The sequence below is a fragment of the Polyodon spathula genome, chromosome 4, assembly GCF_017654505.1.
Source record: "Polyodon spathula isolate WHYD16114869_AA chromosome 4, ASM1765450v1, whole genome shotgun sequence".
In the NCBI taxonomy this organism is placed as follows: Eukaryota; Metazoa; Chordata; class Actinopteri; order Acipenseriformes; family Polyodontidae; genus Polyodon; species Polyodon spathula.
In genome coordinates, this window is record NC_054537.1 from 58,128,738 (window position 1) to 58,154,539 (window position 25,802).

A 25,802-nucleotide genomic window follows, 5' to 3' on the forward strand; every position below is an offset into this window, starting at 1 on the left:
GCTTGCAAGTTATCTAGCAAGTAATGATCAGTGCAGAGGAAATTAATGTTTTGTTAGAACCCTCAGAACTTTCCTCCGCCAATCAGCTAGCTCTTTTCCTGAGCAATTCCACACAATAATAGATGACTGCAGGACATTCAAATAGAATGTTCAGCTTTTAATAAACAACTGGTTTCTAATTACAATAAAAACCCTGAGTATTGGCCATAAACTTGGTATTTGACCCCGTCTGTGTCGTACTTCCTGGCACAGCCAGCTTTCCAAAGGTAATAACTTCTAATCAAGGCTCTATTTCTATTGCCTATTTTGATTAAGCTATTTTGTGTTGTGTTATTTCTTTCTATTGAATCCTTTCCTGGATTAGTTCTGTTAAGAGGGTACACCCATTTGTTTTGCTTATTGATCATTATCTAAATTAATTACTATGTAATTGCAATTAATGATTTCTTGGTAATATAAAACATAACTGTAAAACAACAAATGGGACACGACTACAGGAGAACGACGATCACAGTGCTTCATATTTGCAGTGCGTTTTTTAATTCCTTTGTGGGTGGGATGTGTCTAGTTGTAATAATCAGTGCCATACATTGTCTACCTAGTCTGCCAACGAGGGAGAACTTTGCTCCACTTAAATCTCCGTTCTGCAGTAATTTCTAACAGTGCAGTTGCTGAGCGGATCGTCATCCTATTTTACAGAAATAGAAGCTCTTCTCCTGTGTGCATTCTCAGAGACCAGCCTTCATATTTGCTGGGTTTGTCTCAGTCTGTGTCACGCATGTTTTTTTATTTCTTTTTTTACCTCAGTGACTCACAGCCCAGTTCACATCCACAATGATCTAGCCCCCAGCTATAAGCCCCTCACTGATCTATACTCTACCTGACAGTGCTCTATACCAGCTGTCAATACTCTAAACTCTACCAGCTAATACCCTATAACAGTAACTATCCCATACTCTATCTGTCAATACTCTATACCTTGTTTATATATCAGTCAATACTGTATATTTTACATGTCAATGCTCTATACTCTAGACAGACAGACAGACAGACAAACGGACAGACAGGTGGACAGAGGGCTTCAGTCTCCAACCTGTTGCCAGAGTTCCCCTGTTGGACAAAGGAGGTAGGACCTGAATGGTTTTGTTATCCAGTCACTAGACAGTGGGCCTGACTGCCTGTTCCCATTTCTCCACTGAGCACAGAGAACTCTTAATCTATTGCATTCGGTTTCACTCTTCAGACTATTGAAATATTCAGGACTCCTCCTATGGGTGTAAATACAGATTATGGAAGCATGTGCTGCAGATTTTTAAAGTTGAAATATACAAACCCAACTTCCCACGAGGGTGCCATATATATCACAAAAATGACCACCTTAAGGGTAAATGTGTAGATACACAGCTGCTGGACAGAAAGTTAGAAACACCTGCTATATGCAGAATGCAGAGTTGTAATGACTAGAGTCAGTGACTCGACTCGAATCCGGCCCAAAAGTTTCCACTTGACTTGAGTCATAATCTTTATGATAAAATAAATTGCACGATCAGTTTAGTTTTCAATAACCGCAGCCCTTCTTCTGATGTGTACAAGCCCCGCCTCTTTATGAGTGAGAGGAACGAAGTGACAACATAGAGCCAGAGAGAAGAGCGTCAGCAGCATGGAAGGTAACTCTAGAGTACCTGCGCTCGTTGAGTTCACAAGAACTGTGGAGTAGACAGGGAGAGAAATAATCAGTCTGCATCCTGCCAGCACTGAAAATTCCAAACTAAAATAAACTTAGTCTAAAATAGTTTCAATCGTTTTTGCTCATTTTTTTTTATTATTTCAATCAATAGATTTTTATTTACGTAAGTTAAAAACTTAAATACAGTAGAAAAGGGGGTTAGTGTATTGTTAGTATATTGATCTGGGTAGCGGGAATTTAATCTCCTATCCGATTCCTCCATAAAGGGAGGGGGATGGAAAGCCTCTAGTTACACTGACTGATTCAAGTGAAACGTTGTAATCACCTTAGGGAGAAAAGCAGGGTTCATGCACAACAATACCCTGTTTCCATCGTCCCAAACGCACATGCAGGAACTGTGCATGGACAGTACCTGTAGTTCACTCACCCGCTTAGCGGAGGTGATAGCTAACAGTAAGGCTGTCTTCATAGAGAGATATTTCAGCTCTGTGGAATCTATAGGCTTAGTGAGAGCCTCTAGTACCACGTCTAGACTCCATTCGGGGAGGACGTCCATTATAGGTGGACTTAACCCTTTAGAAAACGGTTGGACAGTATATGAGCACCCGGGGATACTGAGTCGATGGGAACATGGCAAGCAGATATGACTGTTAGGTACACTTTCAACGTAGATGGGGATTTACCCGCCTCTAGTAGATCTTACGCCTTTGCTCAGGTGAGGGGCTTGCCTCCACCAGCGTAGCGCTTTCCAGCACAGGCGAGACACTTTCAGCCATCGGTGTCTGCTGTGCTTGTAGCCAAAAGGCATTGAACCACGCTTGGAGTGGGCGCATGTGAAGTTGAATGGCTAATCGTTGCATTGTTGAGGCTAAGACCCAGTCTTGACAGATGTTCTGTTACAATCATTGTGTGGGCCACTGCTCCTTCCTGGGACAGGGAACAAATTAAGCAGTCATCCAGGTAATTCATCACCCTGATCCCCTGCAGGGGGGCTAAGGAGAGGCCGAATGGCAGCATGGAGAACTTGAAGACGCTCCCCTGAAAGTCGAAGCGGAGATATTTCCTGTGCACTGGACAGATAGGAACGTAAAAATATGCGTCTTTCAGGTCCACTGTTGTAAACCAGTCACCCAACTAGACAGACTGGAGGATGTGGCGATGTGTGACCATCTGGAACATCCTCTCCCTCAAGAACCCATTGAAGTGTCTCAGGTCTAGGATGATGTATGGGTATTGGAGATAGACGCATCTAGTAATGCTGACTTGTCCACCACCAAGCTTGCTTCTGCCCAGGGCTTGCCCTTCGAAGCCTGAGATTTGTAACAGAGTGGCCGAGACCGCACGTAACTCTGAAGCTAGTGGCTCGGGAAGGGTTACAGAGCGCAGCATTCCATTAAGGTAGGCCATTAAGAGGCCTCCTGTGTTCGCCAGAAGTGTTACCTGCACTTCAGACGCGTAAGCCTTCTTAAGGCGGGCTTCAGTGATCCTACATTAGCTCCCTCCATGTAGCAAGCATTTATTTATTTTTTTTACAGCCTGTAGGGGAGCTAGGCCGCATACACCGAGTGGGTGTAGCGAGGCTGCCCAAGGGCTTCGAGTCGACAGTGGATCACAATACAGCTGTGCCTCGCTGGAATCATGAACTCCCTACTAATATTGTCTACACAGCTGAAAAGCAGAGGAAACAGAAGAAAACACACGCAGCAAGCTGCAGGGTTAGAAACAGACTACAACCGCCGAGCGTTGTAGGCTGTTGAAGATTTTTTTTAATTATTTATTTTTTAACGAAACGCAGTTGCCGAGTTTCCGATTCCGGGGAAGTGGAGAGTCTACTTCCAGCAATTCATTGCAAGGGAACTCCAGAAAAACTAGAAGGAGATCTGAAAGAGTCAATCACAGCTGGAAATGGGGTTATATGCATCTTACCTACCTGTCTGTGAAAGGCAAAAGAGATGAATGCAGTGACTATTTATTTCCTCGGGAGGGGGGATCGAGGATGTCACTCCATGGAGGGGACTATTGGCAGCTTTCATATAAAATGCTCAGCGAACACCTGACAAGCAGGCATATCCCAAAAGTATCATTGGCGGTCATCTTCGACTTGAAAGGGAATGCAGATTTTCTGTGATAACACAGAAAAACGCAGATGTTGTATGTTTCCGGAGATTTTTTTATTTTACACTTGGGGCGGGGTAAAAAAACATGCAAGGCTTTTTGGTTTGTTTGATAATAACCAAATCAATACACGTATCACATATCAACATTGCTTTAGATTTATGTAAAAATTCCTGTCTAATAGAAGTGCTTCCCGTACTCTTGTTTACTTCAGTATTCACAGCTGTTCAAAGATGTCGAAAACAATCAAAATCACCCCTAAAGATTTTGGCAAGGGCAAATTTCACATCGATGGTAATGTGCTGTTTTGTACTTCATGCACAGTGTTCCGTGTTTCCGGTTTATTCCGAATTTTATCGATTTTTTTTTTTATTGGATATCGGTTTTTACTGATTTATACCCGATTTTTGTCTATAATGTAATATTAATCCAGTACTATTTTCTGGGAAATACACAGTTTTATTAAAATGCTGTTTTATTTTGACACTATATTGACATTGTAATAAGCAGCCCTACATTGTATCCTTGGATAAAACAGATGTTTAGATGTCAAACAATCAAATAATGTTCAACTGTGGTTCTCTGAACAAACACACGATCACCTGATTATGTTGGCCAATCAAACTCTGATTTATTGTGGCAATTGCTGGGCGTAGTAACTACTAGCTTGATCAAAAACTAAATTGAAATACACGAAAATATAACATTTTTAGTTGGTGAGGAATGGGGAGAAAACATAAATCAGTTTATGAATATTCAAAAGAAAACAAATGTTTCAAAGTATATAAAAAGCAAAAATAGCAGAAGTGGGTCAGATGAGGTAGAGGATGCATAGCGCTGCAATTACTGGTGCATTGAGCTACATGTTCAAGCTAACAATCAAAGTGCATCTGAAAAATAAGCGACACATTAAACTAAAATGAGAAAGTGAACGGAGACAAGCAATACATTTATGTGGCTTGGCATGTCACTGGCGAATAAAATGCAATGCAGCGCACACCTTTGTTTCAGCAGTCAGGGGTTCCGTTCCAGGTTTACCTTAAATATAGATCATCTTTTAAGACATAACAAAAATAATTCTGATTTGCTTAAAAAACAAATCACAAATCATCAGGCTGCATGCTTCAGCAACTTTCAGACTTTGAATTAGTGCCACCCATCGAATTATGTTTGGTAGATGCTTTTAATTTTTGGTAACTGTGGCCCCTGGGTAACCCCTGAAAACAAGATGACTACTGGTGTGTCCTCTTGGGGGTTAGGGTACAGGACTGACGCAGAGCAGGAAAATCCAAGTTCAAAGCACAGCTAATGAGTCCCACACTAGCTCTGAGCTGTGATACATTATACATTAAAAAGAAACTCAGGGGTGAGATCCGAGGGTGTTTACAGTAACACTAATTTAAGCACACAGATTATTACCTGAGGGAGTGCTGATCTAAATTTAGTGAGAGATGGGGGAGAAAAAGTGAGATAGAGAGAGACAAAAAAAAAATTGAAAGAGGTAGCAGAAATCTTTGCACAGTATATTCTCCATATTACATTATCACAGTATAGCCTACTCATACTGCTATACTGTTATTTTTTACATTATGGGTTTGATTTTCAAAAGGGACCAAATAAGAACTAGGTCGCAATTTTTTTTTTTTAAAAACCTGATTAATGTAACTGAATCAAGTTATTTTTATTTTTAAGGGTTCAACAGGTGGATACATGACACATTTTCTATTAACCCTTTGAAAGCCATATGTTTAGTCACCCAAAATCAAGTTTTAGAAATCACCTAGTTCTTATTTTGCCCCCTTTGAAAATCAGGCCATATATTTATGAAGTTCCATTTTTCTATGCATTTGCTACTTTAATAAAGTTGAATTTGATAGGGAAGAGAGGAGGACAAATGGAGAAGGACTATGGAGGGCAGAGAAGACAGAGAGAATAGGGAAAAAGAACAGAAAGAGGTGGAGAGAGATAGACAATCCTCAGCAGATCATTTTACAAGTTTTGGTGCTCTAGTTCTGTGGATCCACAGAACGCAATCTCCTAGAAAAAGGCAGTGTAACCGGGTAGAGTCTGGGTGCAAACCGGCAACCCTCCATTGGTGGTTACATCACCACTTCTGTTCTTGACACAGTGTGTCGCTCTGCCTGGTTTAGATAGACCCAGTAATTTATTGCTCGCTTCTTAATTTTGAGGAGCAGTGGGAATCTTTTTTTTTTTCTGTGGCAAAATAAAATTAGGTTTTGCAAAAGCACTTAAACAAGAAACATAGAGACACAATATAAACAGATATTTACAGTATCAACCATGAAAAATCACATTTGATCCCCATGCAGAGTGTCTAGGCTGTCTCGCTCAGGTTGTGGCAGACTGATACATACTGGGCAGTGAGCTCTGCTGTCTGCTGCTCTTCTCCTAACAGGACTGATATTTTCTCTGTGTTAGAGTAAAGGAAAGTCTGTGGCTTAATTGGACAATTTTGGGAAGAACGTGTCCCTGGTTTGTTTGTATTGGGGGCAGTGTAACAGGAAGTTACACCTCTCCCAGGTCATGGTGACAGCACATCCTCTTTTCTTTGCCTATTCAAGATTATTTGTGCCGGCCAGTTTCAATGTACCAGTATTTGGTTAGGATCCGCCTTTGTTTTGTATTTCTGACAATGACAAGATATTCTGCCAGGGTAAACTCTTTTTTTAAGGCCAGATAGCATTCTAGTTTATTATGCGATTTAACATTTTCAATGGGATTTATATTTGTTTTCCAAGTTTAAATAGATTTTTCTCATTTTTGCAGCTGGGAGTTTTTGTTGGAGTTGTTCTGAAGCTCTATGGTGTTAATTTGGCTCAATTGGCTGAGCTTCAGTACCAGTTTGCTGAGGGGATTTTCTTCTGGTGAACGTGTGGCGCGCCACAGTGCTGTGTGGTGGTAATACTGCAGATCAGCCTGCTGTAGATGGACACAGTAATTCAGCGCTTGTTTCTGTATGGCTTGGAGTAAGGGGAACTGGCCCAGTTCAGCCCTGCAGTCGCTGTTGGCTGCACTCCTGTGAACCTGCAGGAGGTTTTTGTTGGGCTTTGATTCTATTTGACATAATCAGGGTTCATAAGGGGACCTCATACTTCACATTTGGCTGAATGACAGTGTCAAAATTATTTAACCATATTTTTACTGGTTTAATTTTGTAAAGATGATTTTTTATGGCATAAAAAGCCCTGCATGTCTTGACTTTTAATGCATTTATAGCCAGGTTAAAGTTCCCTGAAGCACTGATTTTCAGACCCAGGTAGGTATAGCTGGTGCTGTCCTTCAGTGTTGTGTTGCCCAGAGTGAAGTGGCACCTATTTCCCTGAGATAGGTGGCTAATCTGACTCTTACTCAGTACACTGTGCTCAGTAAGAAAGGCCAGTATCCAGGTGTTAATGACACTGCAGAACACCTTCCCCAGATTACTGCTCACACAGATGCTTTGGTAATTGTGGGGGGTCTAATTTGTCTCCACTTTTGTGAATTGGGGTTCTAAACCCTTGGTTCCAGATGTCAGAGAAGCAGCCCACACTCAGAGTGAGGTTAAATAATTTGAACAGGGCCTAATGCAGCCTGGGACTGCTGCGTTTCAGCATCTTGTTGTTGATGCTGTCGGACCCACAGGCTTTCCTGGGTTTGAGGGCTTGGAGTTTATCTTTTACTCTTGCAGTGAGGCGTATTTCAATATTGTTGGGTTCTCTGTGTTTTTGGATGAATAGTTAGTTATCTTAACTGTTTCCTAGTTGTTTTACACTCAGTGTCAAATCATTTTTCATTTAGTTTATCTTTTAAGTTTAGTTTTTTTTCTGTTTGTTTTCCTGAGTTTTGAATTTGTCGCTGTTTCAAATATATAATTTATATAATTTATGGCCAAATTTATTCCATCTTTGTTGATTGAAATGTTTTGGTTAGAAAGCTGTTCAGCATACTTTCTATTTCTGTACTATAAATTGTTTTATTATACTCCTCTGCACTGCTCTGTATCCATTTATAGGCTGGTTTGAGGTTGTGTAATTTGGTGGCAGGGTTCAGATTGAAATTATTTTGATCACTTTTTAGATACAGAACTGTTTGACAATGATCTGATAAAGGGTTCTGTTGCCGGACTATAAATGCATTAATAAACTCTGGGTCCATGTCTCTAATGGCATAGTCTACCACACTGTTGCCATGGGCTGAGGTGTATGCCCAGAGAATCCCCCCTGATCCTGCCATTAATAATATACAGACCCAGGCCTTTACAGAGATGCAGTACCTGTTTATCACTCTTGTTCGTCACACTGTCATAGCTGTTCCTCTGTGTAGTGATGGTTGTGTGCCACTGTGTGGCTGTCACCCTCTGTGCTGATGTAGTCAATGTGTTTGCCTGTCCTGACGTTGAGATCTCCACACAGCAGCACAGTGCCCCTAGTCTGGAAGTCGACGATCTCCGATTGAAGGTTTTGAAAGCACCCCTCTTTCTCTCTCTCTCTCTCAAACACTGCTAGACCCCTCTTCCCTCTCATTTGAGCTACTGTACTACTATTATGGCTTCCAGAATACTGTTATGATATAATTTTGTAGTTTGGTAAAATAAAAGATCTAAATTATGTCTCAATCCTAAAATTCTAGGTGATGCAAAACTTTTGGCCATAGCTGTAAGTTTTTACCATGCTTTCACTGTGCAGTACTACACTCTATGATTTTGGTAAAATTTTAATGACTCTCCACAAAGGCTACCCCACAGCCCCCATTTCCAGTGTAAGAGATCTTTATGGACAAGGCACTCACGTGACGTTGCCAGCGTAATGCTTGATCCTGAAGTCTCGCAGGAACTCCATCGTCTTGTCTGAGGCGCAAAGCTAAGGAGAGCAGAGGAATATATTATGAATTAGCACCATCCACTGTGAGTTTCAAGAGCAGTCCAGAAAATAGATAACTCCTTCAGAAGCACAATGTCTATGGGACTGCAGAATCACTCTGTGAACATTGGCATGACTGGAACTCAAACATGTCAGGTCTCTCATTTTAAGAACTTTTTTGGCAGCGATTCTAGCAGTCTTGCTCCCAAAACAAAGGAACCAACTTCGCATTTGGATGGAGTATTTCAAGTCTCACTTCAAATCTCCCTCATGTGGATGTTCTGACCTTGGCCTCTCTGGTAACTGGGCTTCTTTGTGGTTTCATGGTTTTATTACGTGTCCAAGCGTCAGCTTTGACGTAGCGGAGAAAGAGATTGTTAGTGTGGCGCAAAGGCTCAAAGCCGGACCTGATTTGTATTTTTTATTTTACAGCTTTAGAGAGCAGCTTTCAGGGTTGATTTTTTTTTAATTATTAATTTATATCAACTTTTTGTATTTTATTGTTCCTTGAAAATATGTTTTATTTTACACAGATTATATATATATCTTCTAATACAAGTAAGAATCTCAGATCTCATTAACAACCACCTAAATCAAATGTCTGGTTTGTTTATTTATGGTTTGGTAACTTTTTGTGATTTTTCTTTACTGAAAGAATGTAAAGAGCCTTTGGGAATCTGCTGCTAAGCATTTTCCCTGTCGATGAGATTATTTATTGGATAGTGGTTAAGATGCTTGCTTGCGGTGCACAGGGTCACCTGTTCGTGCCCAGCCTCCACCCTTTTACACAAGATTGCCCTGGCCAGATAGTGGCAGATAAACAATACCTACTGCATGCATGGTCATGTAAACCGTCTAGAAATGTTACTCGCCTGCACTCACTCTGCACATGAGATGTTGAACTGTCCTGAAGGACATCTACTTGTTTTTAATTAAAAATCCTACTGAGGTTTCACACAATAACCTGTCAGACTGCAGCAGGAGCAATAAGACTTAAAGCCAGATGAATGATATAAAAGGCAGGATAAAACACATTATCTGCAGTTCATTACAAGTGCAGCTCAAGGACATCATTTGCTTAATTGTTCTCCTGGATTCTGGCCACGAATTACTGTCACATTATTCCAGGACACATTATTTCAGGACGTTGTTCCAGGACACAACATGTGCTTCACGATCCAGCATTTCACATGCTGCACAGGGAGAACTAGGCCAGGTCAACACAGGAGACTCTGAGGGTTTCTTATAGCCTCCCTCTGCTCCGTGCCAGTGGAGCAGAGAAAGAGAAACAGCCTCTTTCTGCTTTGCGCTTAGCTAAATAATAACTCAAATGAAAGTGACAAACTAGGATTTTGAACAGCTTTAAAAATGACATATTATGTATCCACAATGATTCAGGACATAAGTAATTTATTTACAGTGATGAAAGACTGCAGGCAATGTACAGTCCTCATTAGTACGACTTTCCCATCACAGCTGCACCAGCCTGTCTGCTGCTGTACGTCAATCAGCACTACAAAATCATGCAAAATTGAAGCCACTAACGCACAGAGACGCAAGCTGCTGCATGAAAACACCGCACAGCTACAAACCAGATGCACAAGTAAACTCACATTAACATAATGTCTGTATTCTATTGTTGGTTATGGCCCTTAGAGACAATTAAACCCTCACCCCACACACTTCTGTATCCTGGTTTTGTGGCCCTTAACAGCATGTTCTCCTCCCTGTTGTATTAGGCCCAGTTCACCCATTTGTTTTGTCTTTTCCTGGGAAATTATAAGTAAAAAACTGAGTTTATGAGGGTTTATTTTGATTTGTATACAAATTAATTGCATGAATGCATTTATTTACATTGCCCCTGTTGTTGAATGAATTTATTTCCCAAAGCACTTCTACAGGACCTGCAATTAATTGATAGGGTCTTGTGGTGTTAGTTTTTGTACCGCTGAGACGAGTTAGTGAGCTCCAGTGTCAATGAGAAGCAGCCTGATTCCAGGAAACATTAAAGGAAGAGGCAGGTTCTTTATTTACTCAGTGAACATGAATGCTAATTAATAGGCAGAGCACACGTTCCAAATACAAATTCCCACTGGTCTCAATTAGGCAGCAGTCTGGCTAGGGCTTTGATATGCAAGACAGCATGAAAGTACCACACACTGGTCAGATACAGTATCAAAAAGAAATTCATGGCTTACATTACCGTAAGTTAAGTAACTCATTTTGATTATTAACCCTAACGGATGATTCCATCTAAACAGCAAAATGTAACTTACAATAATGTAAATGGTCATTTGATATGATAATCTCTCAACTTTTTATACATCTGTTAGGCCAACTTGATTTTTTCAACCACCAACAGAAGGATTAGAAACAATATTAATTCATTGTTTTAACATACTGATATTTTCCCCATATTGGTATTATTTCAGTCTTTAATTTTAACTCATGTATTTCTTCTCCTTGCTTCAGTCATCACATCCTGGTGACTTTTTAAAACGCACATTTTTACAGAAAATCTTTGGCCACTATAGAGCTCTCAAACATGTCTTCTCCCTCAGTAAAACTGGTACACCACCGGGTAACAATGAATGTGTCCCCCCGTAACACTGACACTAGTGGATGCAGGTTAACTGTTAAACTCTGGTATTTTAGCCGTGTTTCTAACAGCTCTATTGTGGTCACAGGTGTGTTTTAAACTTAAGTCACCAGGATGCGATAACTGAAACAGAAAATGATATTCAAAGTGAACCTACTCAACAAGAATATACATGAGATAACTACGATACAGTGCTTCATACCTTTACTAAACTGCTCTGTAATCAGATATCTATCATAGCAGTAAACTAAGCTGATGTGTGCATCTGTATTGATTATATTTTCCTGCTGTTTCTTGGTAACAAACAACTCCTGCAAGTCCAATATAGCTGCCCGTTAAGTAGTAAACACATTGTGAAACTTAATGCTAACATTTAACTTAATACATCTAAATATACTGGAGTACCTTACACATGGAAACAGAAAAAAAAACCTCTTCTCACACCTCTAGACAAGTTTTCATGATGCAAGAAATAATCTGATGTGTCTTGTGTTCTTATGTTAGAGTGGCCCCTGCTGGTAAAACAACAACATTGACTTGACCACTATGAACAGCTGACAATTTCCATTTCTATACAGGGAGTGTGTTCATGCCTAACGGTGAGTTTCTCATCGTTTACATTTATTGCTGAAACAAATTAGATTAATGATCTCTGGGGTTTATTTAGCAAGAGAACACTCCCTCACATCGAGGCAAAGGCTTACACAGAAACACCACCCCCTTCTGGACAGGTAAGGTTTTAACCACTTGGCTGAGACAAATCCTCAATGTACAATAATATAGTATAATCTTTTTTTTTTTTTTTTTTTTAATTTAGAGTGACCAATTATCATTTTTATTTATTTCCCCTTTTACATGGAGCAATCCAGAGTAGATATAGGTGCGCTACCGATTCCAGAGAACAGAGATTAGCCCTGCTTTTTATCCACTCTGAATGTGCTCAGTGTCTGGCCAGTAGGGTTCACCGTTGTGTGATGAGGAGAAACAATCCCTGCCGGTTTCTCATCCCCCACCCTGGGAGCGTCAGAGACAATGTGACGTCCCCCTCAGGGTCCCCAGCAAAGTTCAGCCTCTTTGCACAGCCTATATGTGAACTGGCATCGTCCAAGCTGAGAGACTCATCCTGCACTCCTGACGGCAGCGCTTTAACTGGATGAGCCACTCAGAGATCCCAAGATATTATATTCTAAGTGACTGAGATGAGCGAGCACAGTCGGAAATGAACAGTGGCAAACAGAAAAAAAGTTTCAAACATGATCTGAACCTCTAAACCAAGCTTCTGACATATAGTTTAGTCCCGTCCCTCTTCCCCCCCCCCCCTTCTCCTCTCCTCTCCCTCACCTTGCGGCTGGTGTAGTGGGGGTGCTTGCTCAGCTTCTTGTCCATGGACTCCAGGAAGTGCGTGTCTGTGACATGCCCCACACTCAGACAGGCCTCGTCCAGGATGGAGATGATTCCCTTGTGAGGCTGCTCCACCAGATCCACGATGATCTGGTTATTGAAGTACTCGATCTGAAACAGACACCTGAGCTAAAACCTTACACTAACAACTTATCTTTAGTGTAAATAAGTTTTTCTGCCCAAAACTGCAGTTAATGATAATAAACTGAAATTGTTTGTCTAAAATATTAGTTTTACTATACTATAGTGTACTAAAGAAATTATAAATGAGCACAAAGCTTAGTTCTTAAAACTAAGATTGTCAGAAGCGATTATCTAAAAACAGGTGGCCGTGGTGCTCACATGCTGCCACTCGATGCCCTCGCGCTGGTACTCCTCTTGTTCCTGTCTCAGGATCAGCTCGATGAACAGCTGCTGCAGCTTCTCGTTGCAGTAATTGATGCAGAACTGTTCGAAACTGCAGTGAGGAAAGAGCGAGGTGAAGAGGAGAAAGGGTTAAGACAGATCAACTAAACCCATTCCTGACCAGACAGACACACAGACACCTCAGGCACTTAACCCGTACTTGGCCATTGTCAGACAGACAAACAAGACAGACAGACACAGAGGTCTCCTGCTCTAGTGCTGTCAGTTAGTTAACCACACCCTGCCCTGCTCTCAGTACCTGTTGTTGTCGAAGATCTCAAAGCCGTAGATGTCAAGTACTCCGATGACGGTATTCTTGCCATGCAGCAGGGGGTTGTAATCCTTCACTTCAATCACAGCGTTAATGCGGCTTACTATCCAGCAGAACAACCTCTCATAGAGCGCCTGCAGGCAGGAGCAACATTTCGGCACAGTCAACAAGGGTCGTGTTTCCAGGCACAATGTAAAACATACAACCAATGCAATTGAAACAGCTTTAATTTGATAAATGAATGCAATGTAGCAGTTTTTTTTTTCTTATGTAGGTTTGATGATGAAACTACTACGATTTATATCCTAAACATAGTGGACTACGTGTTATACAGTGTTTTTCTTACGTTGACAGGTCTGACAGAAGTCCATCACTCTCCTCATTACAGTTGTTCAATCAAACGCGAATTCACTAACCTAACTTAATCTTCAAACTATTGATTTAAAAAAATTTTTAATAAAGTATCCTTCTATGACAGTGGTATGCTCACCATACGTATACATCGTGTCACAGTGCTTATCAAATTTATCTAACTTTAATTACCAACCCCCCCACCCCCCCCCCCCCCCCCCTTTAAAAAGTAATTCAAATTAGATCTATTTGCAACAGGTATTGTTTACCAGTTAGCTAAATACTTCAACTGCAGTGTTTCGTTTCTGTCAGTAGGTGGCAGTACTAGCGCCAAGTCCTCAGTTTATGATGATAAGTAACGAGTGCATGCAACCTAATGCAGAGCGCAAGAAAAATAAAATAAAACTGTAAATGTTTTATTTTACAGGTAAGATAGTCACCCCACTTTAACATACATGTCATGTAAATATATTCTGGGTAATCTGGGTGAGATATCGGTAACGTTCATTGTGTATTAAAGGATATAAAACGATGATTAAAACGTAGTTTGTTTTCCATTTACTCACTGTAATGGAGATCAATGGGTAAAGTGAAGGCCTAGACGAGACAGTTTTGAAATGGTGATTGTGGTTGCTTATAGTATTTTTTATGTAAATATAACTACGGTAAAAAGTCAGTAGTAATATACAACATTGCTTTCACCGTTCTCGTTTTATATTTAGTATATGTTGTTAACCTGTATGGTAGTAGACATAAGCACTTGTGGTGAAACGTGTTCGTTATACACGTGATACAATTCTTTATGGCTGTATGAAAAAGTACCTATGGCATATTATTTTGTTAGGTTAAGGCCAGTACTAATATACATGTGTTATCATTTTGACTTGCAATGCTTAAATACAAAATTAAGAATTATTAGTAATACTGGAATACCTAAACAGTGAAAGTTGATGTTTTTAAATATGTTGTACTGGCCTATTCTCTAAGGGTAATTGCATTTTCTGGTTATATACTTTTGTATGTAAATGTTAGGTACACTTGTTAACTGAAAGTGGAATTTGTAACTAAAGGTAACTACATACCTCAGTGTGTACAGTGTGATAACCACCACACGCAACGTAATGCAGAGCGTAAGAAAACTAAAACTGAAAATCCTTTATTTTACACAGATGTTCAATAAATGTGTTGGACTTGAAATGTCCAGTGTCTGAACCTGCAGTTGTGTTGCCGAGAGATTTTTTTTTCCTCATATTACCCCTCCATTGGTCGTCCCTTACCTTGGCAAAGGCATCCCTGCCGAAGCTGGCCTCATGAATGCTGTGTCCCTTGTCGATAACATCCCCCCCTCCTGTCGCTACGGTGCGGTACAGCAGAGTCTTCCTGACTATGTCCGGCTGCGTGCATGCCAGCTCTGCGATTTGACACACCAAGTCCTCGCTGTGCACCAGCACGCTGTCCCCGTCGCTCTCAAACACTAGGTTACCCTGCAGACACACAGTCAAGAGGCAGACAGACTAATTCAGGACTTCTGTCTTATTATTCCTTGGTGTGATGTCATGCAGCTTGTTACAACTATCACATTCTCTATAGGTTGTACGAATTAATACAAATCTATAACCTATTCAAAAACAGTGCAAACATTACCATCATCATAATACAAAAAAAGGTATTTTCTGAGGATCCCGAGCAGTTTGACAGGCATCATTGCAGGTGACCATGTCTCCTGCCATAGTACTGTATTCTTAGGAATCACTTGGACATTTCTGCTGTCATATTTTTGTTAATGAATAGGACCAGCATTCCCACCTCATTCCCATGTGTTAGAAACTCATTTTCTGACAGAGAGCATTACTTGTAAATCTTTTTTGCAGCAATAGAACTGTGGTCCACTGTGGTAAAGGCATAACAAAGTGTAGCAGGACTGGTAAGCGTGGTGAAAACTTTGTATTGAAAGGATAAGATTGTGAAATGAAAGTGTTGTTCAGATCTGTCGAGTTGAAACTCTCAGGGTGTATTCACTTACAAGATGCAAGATGATGGCTAGGATTTTGTAGACAGAATTGATCTCCTCTGAGCTAAACCCGATCACCTTCATTGCACTCATCACAGCTTTGTGATTGGACATGTCATCGCCGGACATCTGTGAGGGAAACAGGAAGACAGTGTTAGTCACGGGTCATTGCCTGTACTGTCTGCAGAATGAGTACTCATGTTGGAAACAGTGCCTTCTTTGGTGAAGCAGTGTGCATACTCGCATTGGAAACAGTGCCCTCTCTGGTGATGCATTGTGAATACGTCGGTAACAGCGCCCTCTCTGGTGAAGCAGTGTGAATACTCACATTGGAAATAGTGCCCTCTCTGGTGAAGCAGTACATTGCAGGATCCTTCTTGAGGTGCAGAGACCTCAGCATCTCCTCTGATCCTCCCAGCAGCAGCTGCAGAGATTGACAGACATATTTTTTACTATTGATATATGTACTACTGTTTATTTCATTGTTTAAAAAATGCATTTTGGGGAACTTTACTACAGTATACTGCAATAAGTACTGTATTTGTTTATAGTAAGCACAGTAAACTGATGCATTTGACCGCTGTGCAGTACTTACATCAAATATTACAGTTTGAGTGAGCACTGACTTGGTTTACTACTGCTACCGCTACTACTACTGGTACTGTAGTTTATCCTGTTGCCAGAGCCCCACGATGGAATTCCATCTTTTTCACAATTGGGTATTTGTAGATTCTTAAGATGTTCTCAGCATCCCAGTAACTGTACCTGGTAGAAAGAGTGAAAATTCCTTTCCCCTTCTTGCTGCTTGATAACCCGAGACTGGAAACACAAAACAAACAGTAAATACACAGCATAGAGCTAATGTTATTAAATAGAGGTATGAATATTAGTTCCAGTTCTCCTTGATGGCGAGGTTCCGGTTAAAGAGATGAAAACCATCAGTGCAAGATGATATTCTCATGCTGATTTATTCAGATTAATAACATGTATTTCCTCCCCAAGGCACTCTTCACTGGCCTATGTTTCAGCCATACTTTTCCACAATGTAAATGGTCAATATCCTATCTGTGTTGTATGTAGGTTCAGCAGAAAAGCACAATATTGAAAATAGTAAATATTAGTGAGATAAATACAGAGACGTTCGTCTTGACACAGTCCTTTAAAAGAGAGAAAAAAATATGAACTGCGTACAGGAAATTACTTAACCTAAGTGTGTATTATTAACTTTATACCAGGGCAGATGGAAGATGCACTTGGCTGCAGTAGATAGTAACCCACTTCACCAAACCCACAGCGTGCAGATTCATTCATATGAGACCATATATAGATGTGAAAGAGGTGACTGTTTTTTGAAGAGTGCAGTTATAAATGATTGGCTTTATTAGCACTAACAATATTACTACTAGTTCCCCTTTTCTTAAGTTGCTGATGACTTTAATACAGCTGTAAAAAGTAAACTCCTTCAGATGTCATCTGAGTACTTCTGTGTTGTGTTATTATAATTTGTTGTGATCTGCCTTTACATTTATATAACAGACAGATGAGGTGGGGCTGCCACAGCTGAAAGGTTGTATTACCACATGATTTAAATTGAATAACGAAAGAGTTACGATTCTCCAGATAAGCTCAATGCCTGGTATAGGCAGATTTAAAAAAAAAAAATGGTAACGACTGTGTGTTGGTAAAACACTATTAAACAGTAATGGAAATCTAAAAAAAAAATTAATACAATGACATTTGAAGCTACTTAATTTTTTGTTACAGAATAAAATAGACATTGAATCACACCATACTGCCTGTTGCATCAAAGCAACCATTTAGTGGCAGCAAAGCTTGTTGATTGTTCATTTTTTTTCCCAACATTTGCAAATACATTTCCAACGAGCAATGTAATCGTGCCACCAACTATTATCCCATGTTGAACAAACCCAAGCTTAACAACTTTCGAATTCGAGAGAAGCTTTTTTCACCCTCCAAAGCTGAATTTAGGTGCAAAATAAAACCTGTTCTCTGTTGGTCATAATTTATCTCTTCGTAGCAGCTGATGGGTTAATAATACTAACATAAGTATAAGACCCCATACTTGCCTCTGGACAAATTTGACTTTGAACCCAGGAATTAGCGGTTCATGCTTAGCTCTTGCCTCTCAATTTAAATCAATGGACTGAGAGGCCAAGTCATTACATGGTTTGAACTGGTTCAATAAAAATGGTGACAGAGTTGAAGATCTGGCTAAGCAGTGCCCCACCTTCTCCAGAAGATAGTTGTTGATGTGTCCTCCAGTCGGGTCTCCGTTGAAGTTGAAGTTGATGTCCATGTACTTCCCAAATCGACTGGAGTTATCGTTCCGGTTGGTCTTGGCATTCCCAAAAGCCTCCAGCACACAGTTGGACTTCAGCAGGACATTCTTAACGCTTCAGAAACAAGAGAAAGAGGCAGAGGGATGATGCTCTTACACCTCCACATTGAATTCCTGTGTACGTGCATAAGAAAACCATCCAAAACACTTGTGTGATTATTGGTAACAGTGCACACCGTCAAGACTTATTTGATAAATTATTTTGTAATATAAAATTGGGCAAACCTGGCACTTCAATATTTCAGAAACAACAAGAGCACTAATGAAAGCATTAGTTAAAAGTTTGTCAATGTGCCTGACTTATTTGTATCTAAGAAAGACCTGGACATTTCCACAGTTTTTCAGTTAAAGTCAAAATTAACTTTCTTTGCTGAAAATCTAAATATACATATCTCTAGTGTGATCTCGGATAGAAAATAGCGATCCATGTGAATAGATGTGTGTTTCAAACGATTGACTTAAATATCTCTTGGATCACTGAATGTGGAATATAATCGGATGTAAGCGTTGAATACGAGTTACTAAAACTGCTCAATTACTGGACGCTGTGCAGAGGAGGTGGGTCTTAGCATCCTGTCAAGGGAAGGGAGTTTATCAATATTCATTTTTAAACATCAGTGAGATAAAAGAAAGTTAATGGGTTGGGTCCTGATAAGCTATAAGATAATTTTATATAAAACCATGCAGCCAGAAGGCCTGTATGATTATAATTAAATCAGCAGTCAATAATATACATAAATTGTAAATGAATGGGAAAGCAGCATTTGTACAATGTATTTTAATTTTAGTTTATACCTGCTGACTTAAAACATGTTAAAGAGAATTGCTTGGAAAAACCTAGATGCCAGCTGTATGTGTGAGCCCTCACCTTTCCACCTCTGCCCTCTGGCTGGGATTGGTGATGGCTGCAATGTACTGCATTATGTATTTGCTGGCCTCTGTTTTCCCAGCACCGCTCTCACCTGCAACGGAAGGACAAACCACAGTCACTGGTGCACTTTAGTTCTCTGGGGTGCCCTGGTTTCAAGCAGGGGTAGCCAATTGATCTAAAAACTATACAACGTACAGAATTTATATATATATTATAATTATAATATATATATATATATATATATATATATATATATATATTTTTTTTTTTTTTTTTTTTTTTACTATTTGTTTAATGTATATATATACCCGATAATGCATTAATTAATAATACGTACAATGATTGTAGTTGTAATGGTGGTCCACTATGAAAGGTGCTGTATAAAATAAATATTGATTGATTTGATAATCTAGCCTATCATTATCATGTACATTTCTTTAATTTCAAGTGGTAGCTGTCTACAGAGACTGCTCTGTGTGTTCTGACTACAAGCCATTTCTCTCAACTTCCTCTCACTTGTCTTCATGGTTTTGTGTCAAGGCTATATTAGGCTATTTTTTTATATTGAAACAAAAAGTAAAGCACTTAAAAAAAAAATGATACACTGATCTACTAATCTGGCATTTGTGACTGCACCAGACTGCATATCTACTGCTGCAACCAATAACATTGGGAACACATTACTGCATTATAAATGGTTATTAAATGCAGTGTAAAATGTCTACATTCAGTTCCTGTTGCATTAACATTAAAAGGGTTTACTGCATGGGCTGATTTTTACAGCACTTCTCCATTTCTTCTCCAGGCTGATTGGCTGACAAGGCAGTTGCAGGTACAGGACTGGTTGCTTTCGTCGGTGCAAAGTATTGATTGGCTGATTTTGGTGGATAATAAAATAAATGTAGACCAATTGTGTCTCTGTTTAGTATTTGCTGTCAAATAGATGTGAACTGAGCTTTCAATATAGAAAGTCAAAATGAAAAAGCCAGCACTTGGGTGGATTGATTTTACATTTGGTTCACAGGTGATGCTGTGATGGTCCAGTGGGCATCTAGTGCCTGCTATAGCTGGAAAATGATTGGCTGATGATACTAAATAGTTTTCTAATTAAGTGCTAATAACATAATAAGTTATAACTTAGTGGTCAGAGCAGAGTGACTGGAGGAGCGTTGATGGATTACATTTATAGATTGTCGTCACCCGCATGTCTTGGTGGGTGACATCAGACCAGGAAGAGACACACACTGTACTGCAACGTGAAGCGCAGTTAAATAAATAAATAAAACTTTTAAACAAACAAAACACTTTACTAAGCAAATGGCACGATGGCCAAAACAAAACAGACAATAAGTGAACACAGCAAACAAGTATCGTGCTGGGTCAAAACCAACAGCAATTGTTATTTGTTTTGCTTAATTTATGAGCCTCCGCTGGGTCCATGGCTGAAAATGCTGGCAGCTCCCCTGCCAGTAGTGGTACGGCTGACAGTATGGTAGTCCACTCCCACAACGGAAAGGCTGCTGAGGAAGGTGGTCTCCTGACCTTTTCCCCCCTTCTCAGCCGGCAGCTCCGTCCTGTGGGACTCCAGCCACAAGAACTCCTGCAGCGAAATTGCTGCGGGGAGAGGTTGTCTCCTGACCTCTACCCCCTTCATAGGTGGCAGCTCCCTCTGGTGGGGCTCCAGCCACACTGACCCCTGCGGCCGAGCAGAGCTGACGGTGACCCCTAGCGAAGCAGTTCCGGCGACCCCAGGTGAAGGCAGCAGCTGACCCTCGGGAGGCGAACTCAGGAGGGGAGCCCCTGGTCATAGATGCGGCAGCGGGAGCTCCGCTTCTCCCTCGTACCCTGAAATTAGTGGCTCCACAGGCAATGCGGAGCGGCAGGAAACCCCAGGCGATGCCAGGCAGGCATTCTTGGGTGAAGCGAGGCAGGTATCCTTGGGTGATGTCGTGCAGTTAGTCAGGATAAGCTGGGGTGCGGGTTTTGGTCACTGCGGCCAGGTGATTCTTCCCAGTGCTTCCCTCAGTTGCCTATGCAAGGGCTGATGAAGACCGCCGGCATCTAGTCCTGGTCCTTCTAGTGAAGGGAGAGGCAGCTCCTGTTCCTGCTCCTCTCCCCCTGATGGTGATGGAGGCAGAGGCAGCTCCAGCTCCTCTCCTCGTGATGGTGGGGGAAGTGATACCCGCAAGTATTCATCCTCTGCTGGTGGAAAAGGACCCAGCAGGCATTCACCCTCTGCTGGTGGACGGGGACCCAGCAGGCATGCACCCTCTGCTGGTGGAGGTGGTGGAGGCAGAGGCCTGCTGCTCTTCTCCTGCTGGTGGCAGCTGTGGGGGTGGGGGAGGCATGTAGCCTCCTGGCGACGGAGGTGGGAGCGGCGTGTAGTCTCCTGGCGACATAGGTGGGAGGGGCGTGTAGTCTACACTTGCTACAGGGGACTGGTGCGGCTCTCCCTCACTTGCAGGGGGACTGGTGCGGCTCTCCCTCACTTGCAAGGGGCAAAACCAGCAGGCATTCTTCCTCTGCTGGTGGAGGTGGAAACAGCAGGCATTCTCCCTCTGCTTGGGTCCTAGGGCCGTGGGATTCCCTTTCTTAGGCTGTGGAAGCACTGACTCCCCCTTTTGGGCTATGGATGCACAGACTCCTCCCTCTTGGGCTGTGGATGCAACGACTCCTCCCTCTTGGGCTGTGGATGCACCGACTCCCCCCTCTTGGGCTGTGGATGCACCGACTCCTCCCTCTCAGGCGTAGGACGTTCAGGCTCCTCCCACTCAGGCGTAGGACGTTCAGGCTCCTCCCACTCAGGCGTAGGACGTTCAGGCTCCTCCCACTCAGGCGTAGGACGTTCAGGCTCCTCCCACTCAGGCGTAGGACGTTCAGGCTCCTCCCACTCAGGCGTAGGACGTTAGGGCTCCTCCCACTCTCCCACTCAGGCTCCTAGGACGTTCAGGCTCCTCCCACTCAGGCGTAGGACGTTCAGGCTCCTCCCACTCAGGCGTAGGACGTTCAGGCTCCTCCCACTCAGGCGTAGGACGTTCAGGCTCCTCCCACTCAGGCGTAGGACGACCGGGATCCTCATTCTCATAACTGCGGAAGGGACAGGAGGCAAAGTAATGGGCACAACGGCAATGGAAGCCGGTTGGGTCCTGGCTTCGTAGCAGGTTTTGCCACAGACGAAACACCACAGCCCTGCTTGCTCCTTTCTCCCTTTGCTCTGCTGCTGTTGCTGCTGCAGCTTTCTTCTCCCACTCCTTCTCCTCACCTTCCTCTCCTGGGCTGGTTCCTCCTCCTCCTCTTCCCTCCTCCTGGAAGGGTCAGAATGCCACCACATGCCTGTACACCCTGCAGGCAAGGCACCAGCCTTGGTCCTCCAGACCACTGAGGAGCTCCTCCAGCTCAGTGCAGCCGTCTCTCCAGCCTTCCTTTTTTCTTTCAAAAAACACTAAAAAAAAACAGCAAACCTTCCCCCCCCCCCCCCAAAAAAAAACTGCGGTTCCTGCTGTGATCTGCATCTAGGAGGTGCTGGTAATCCCACAATGATACCATGTGTCACAAAGACAGCTGCAGTGGGCGATGTCAGACCACAAACAGGAACCAACACAAAATAAACAGAGAGGTGGAGTTTTGGTGAAGCTGAGTGCTTGCTTCTGCTCAGCATTTAATAAATGAACATACAGAAAATAAAAGATTGTAAGGCAAACAAAACACAGGACATAGCACTTTAGCTAAAATAAATATACAAACAAAACGGACTACACAGACAAACACGGTGAGCTGATATTATGATTTACTTTACATTTAACTTTCTCCTCTCCATACCCGTTCTCCAATCACGAACACACAACCCTGAGTGAGTGAAAACATGCTGCTTTTATGCAGCTGTACCGAGACTCGATTGCTAATCAATCATTCAATTGGAGTCCCGGTACGTGAAGTGCTGTGCAATCCTCGTGCCTAAATACAAATATATATTTTAAACCACTCGTGTTACACAGACCGATTTATATCCTGTGTACCAGTGACTATACACCAACATTAACACACTACACGTAACATACAACACAAATAAATATCCCAGGGTTCGGGGGACTTTGCCACAGTCAGGTATTATTTATCCCACTAGTTAACCCAAGTTACTTCGGATACTTGGGATACACAGCTCTCCACCCTCCTCGCAACTGAATGATATTTCACAGAGTACAGTAGGTAACCCTAAAGAACTGCATACATTAGTACACACTACAGTCATCAGTAAGAAGAGAATCATCACAGAGCTCACCGGAAATCACAATGCAGGTGTCCTTGGCTCTCCTCTTCATAGCCTTGTAGGCTGCGTCTGCGACAGCATAGAGGTGCGGTGGGCGCTCGTACAGCTCGCGGCCCTGGTACGACTCGATCACTTCCTTCCCAAAGATATCCATCTGTTTGTAGGGGTTCACCGACACAACAACCTCTCCAATGTAGGTGTAGATTCGGTCCTTCTCAAACCTACACCAGAACACAAACACGCACAAATCAACTCATGCTTTACATGCTTTTACTATGCTTTATTACTTTGCTATACTTTTATATAGGGAGTAATATCCCCTGCCTTTTTAATTGTGGTGTTTGTTTTTATCTTGGGTTTGGAACCATCCTGGTTTAGGTTTTATTTGTTATTCATGAACCCTTTCCAAAGTGTAATGTTTATTTTCTCCAACCTTAAAGCACGTTATTAAACATTCTTAAACAAAATACATTTTTTAATAAAACCTAGAGCACATGTTGCATTGGTTATTAAAAAGTGTTCAGCAGCCCATGCCCTTGACTCTCATGCCATGCTCATTGTTCAAACCTTGTTTGATTAGATTGTCAATCCAGTGTGGTGGGAGGACAGAAACACAGTTTAGGATCAGAAAAAGGGCAAGAGAGTCAGAGTTTGTCACAGGCGGATGAGGAGAATAAACTGCTTTTCCTATTACAGTATTATAAATCCACTTGTTGAAGAATTAGCATTGCATTACATAAGAAAAAGCTGGCATGGAGGAGAGGTAACCCCCACTATTTAACCCCATATTAACAAACTACATCCACACTTGTTTACACAGGCATTAATTGCAATTCCCTAAGCAAACTCTGCACTAAAACCCCCTCAAAACTGTTGGGTATCATCTATTATCTTCATCTCTGTAAGACAGGAAAAGGCCACACCCTTCAGTTGAGTAATTATGGGGATTATTAATTTGTTAGTTAACATTAAAATCACTGTATGAGAAATCAACCAATCACTATTTAAAGATTTGTCAAGATTCGAGTACAACGTATCCTGTGTATGGATGTCATCCCATGCATAGAACATACAGCATAGTTTCAGATTGTTTTATGTTTAATAGTAGTTCCTGAGTACAATCTTTATTTCTGTGATTTATAATAAGTTAATACACTGTAGGGAGTCTCTCAGTTTGAGCAGTCAGAAACGATACTACGCAAGATAAAATCTCCCAAGAATAAGAGACACCCTAATGTACTCACAAGGTACTGATATTAACTACCAATCAACCGTACTGGTTTAAAAGTAGTTCTCATTGGTTAGATGTAGATACAGTTACATATAGAGAGACAGTTAAGTCTAGAGCAGTGGTTCTCAAACCTTTTTCTTTGCACACAATGGGCCTCATTTATGAAAGGGCACTGAATGTAGCTGTAACATGTACATTAAGGAGTGAGCCTAATGTGCACCATAAATCTAAATTTACTGCCCATTTACCAACAGAGAACGCATTCATTTACGTGAACACCATTTTACGCTAATTTACATACCATAATGTGCGCATGTATTGTGAGCGGTAATGTAATGTGCACGATAATGCACGAGTCCGCAAAATGCACTGAGCTGAAAAGGAAAACTAAAGAGAAGATTGCTCAGAACCGGTCTGCAGGAACGCACAGGAGGAGGACCATCCGGACAGGTGGAACTGACCAGTTTGGAAAAGAAAATTGAACAACTAGGTGTGCAGGGCGTCATTGACACCACAAGACTCAGGACACCCTGCCCGATGCAATCAACAGCAACACAATTTTCAGTCACGCCAGATAGTGTATTATGCTTTGCGATGCGATTTTACAGGATCAACCAATAGATTTTAGTCAGCTCACAAAGTTTAAACATGTATTTTGCAATGTGATTCCCTTGCATCGGTTAATGTGTTATAGCTACTCGCAAGTTTCAATGTCAGCAACCAATGAGTTAGGTCAAATGCTTATAGGGGTAGATGTAAGGATAAGCGCAAAGTGACTTGCAGGTGCAAACCCTCCATAATGCTGCCGTAAATTGTCTTTACCAGCTGTAAAGTCAGATTTTAGCGTCCGTTAAAAATGCGGCTTATGTAAAGAATGGTGTTGACCTGCTGTTCTGCATCCGCTATCAAATTTGCACTTAGCCATCATTAATCCATTAAAATTATATTGAAATACAGTCAAAAAAAGAATAGGGCATGGCATTGGGTGGGATCTGGATATGGACTTAAACATTATAATGTGATGTAAGGATTTTGCCTTGCACAGGCAATTGCTAACCCTCCAAAAACTTTACACTTCTTCTTACAAGGTGCAAACCATTGTAGAAGCGAGTAACTAAGAGCTGTACAAAAGCACACACCTGCAGAGACCTGTCATTGGCTTCAGGATGGCTGCTGTGGTGCACTTCCTGATGAGGCGACACTTGGCTCTTGTTGAGGAGAGGCAGGAACACGTTTGGAGGCGATGACCCTACATATTCAATCCCAGGATCACTTTGTTTGGGATGCCAGAGGATGCGGTGCTAAAGCGTTATTGTCTCACTCCACAGGTCATTCTAGACCTAATAGCTGAATTAAGGGAAGAGTTAGACCCCAG

General features: G+C 41.7%; 1 protein-coding gene across 3 annotated transcripts in view; it reads right to left on the reverse strand.

Annotated features, from left to right (window-relative positions):
- myo1g (myosin IG) overlaps positions 1-25,802 on the reverse strand; it is an 87,208-nt gene that overhangs the window by 40,696 nt on the left and 20,710 nt on the right. For all 3 annotated transcript variants that reach the window (XR_005950127.1, XM_041248151.1, XM_041248152.1), the window contains exons 2-12: positions 23,209-23,417; positions 18,927-19,020; positions 17,948-18,113; positions 16,465-16,518; positions 16,028-16,123; positions 15,712-15,828; positions 14,966-15,172; positions 13,326-13,471; positions 13,004-13,118; positions 12,602-12,772; positions 8,591-8,661 (exon numbers count right to left, since the gene is read on the reverse strand). Coding sequence is in view for 2 of the 3 variants with exons in the window: in XM_041248151.1 (XP_041104085.1) it covers positions 8,591-8,661; positions 12,602-12,772; positions 13,004-13,118; positions 13,326-13,471; positions 14,966-15,172; positions 15,712-15,828; positions 16,028-16,123; positions 16,465-16,518; positions 17,948-18,113; positions 18,927-19,020; positions 23,209-23,417 (1,446 nt within the window). In the remaining variant the exon portion in view is untranslated. The remainder of the gene's footprint in view (positions 1-8,590; positions 8,662-12,601; positions 12,773-13,003; positions 13,119-13,325; positions 13,472-14,965; positions 15,173-15,711; positions 15,829-16,027; positions 16,124-16,464; positions 16,519-17,947; positions 18,114-18,926; positions 19,021-23,208; positions 23,418-25,802) is intronic.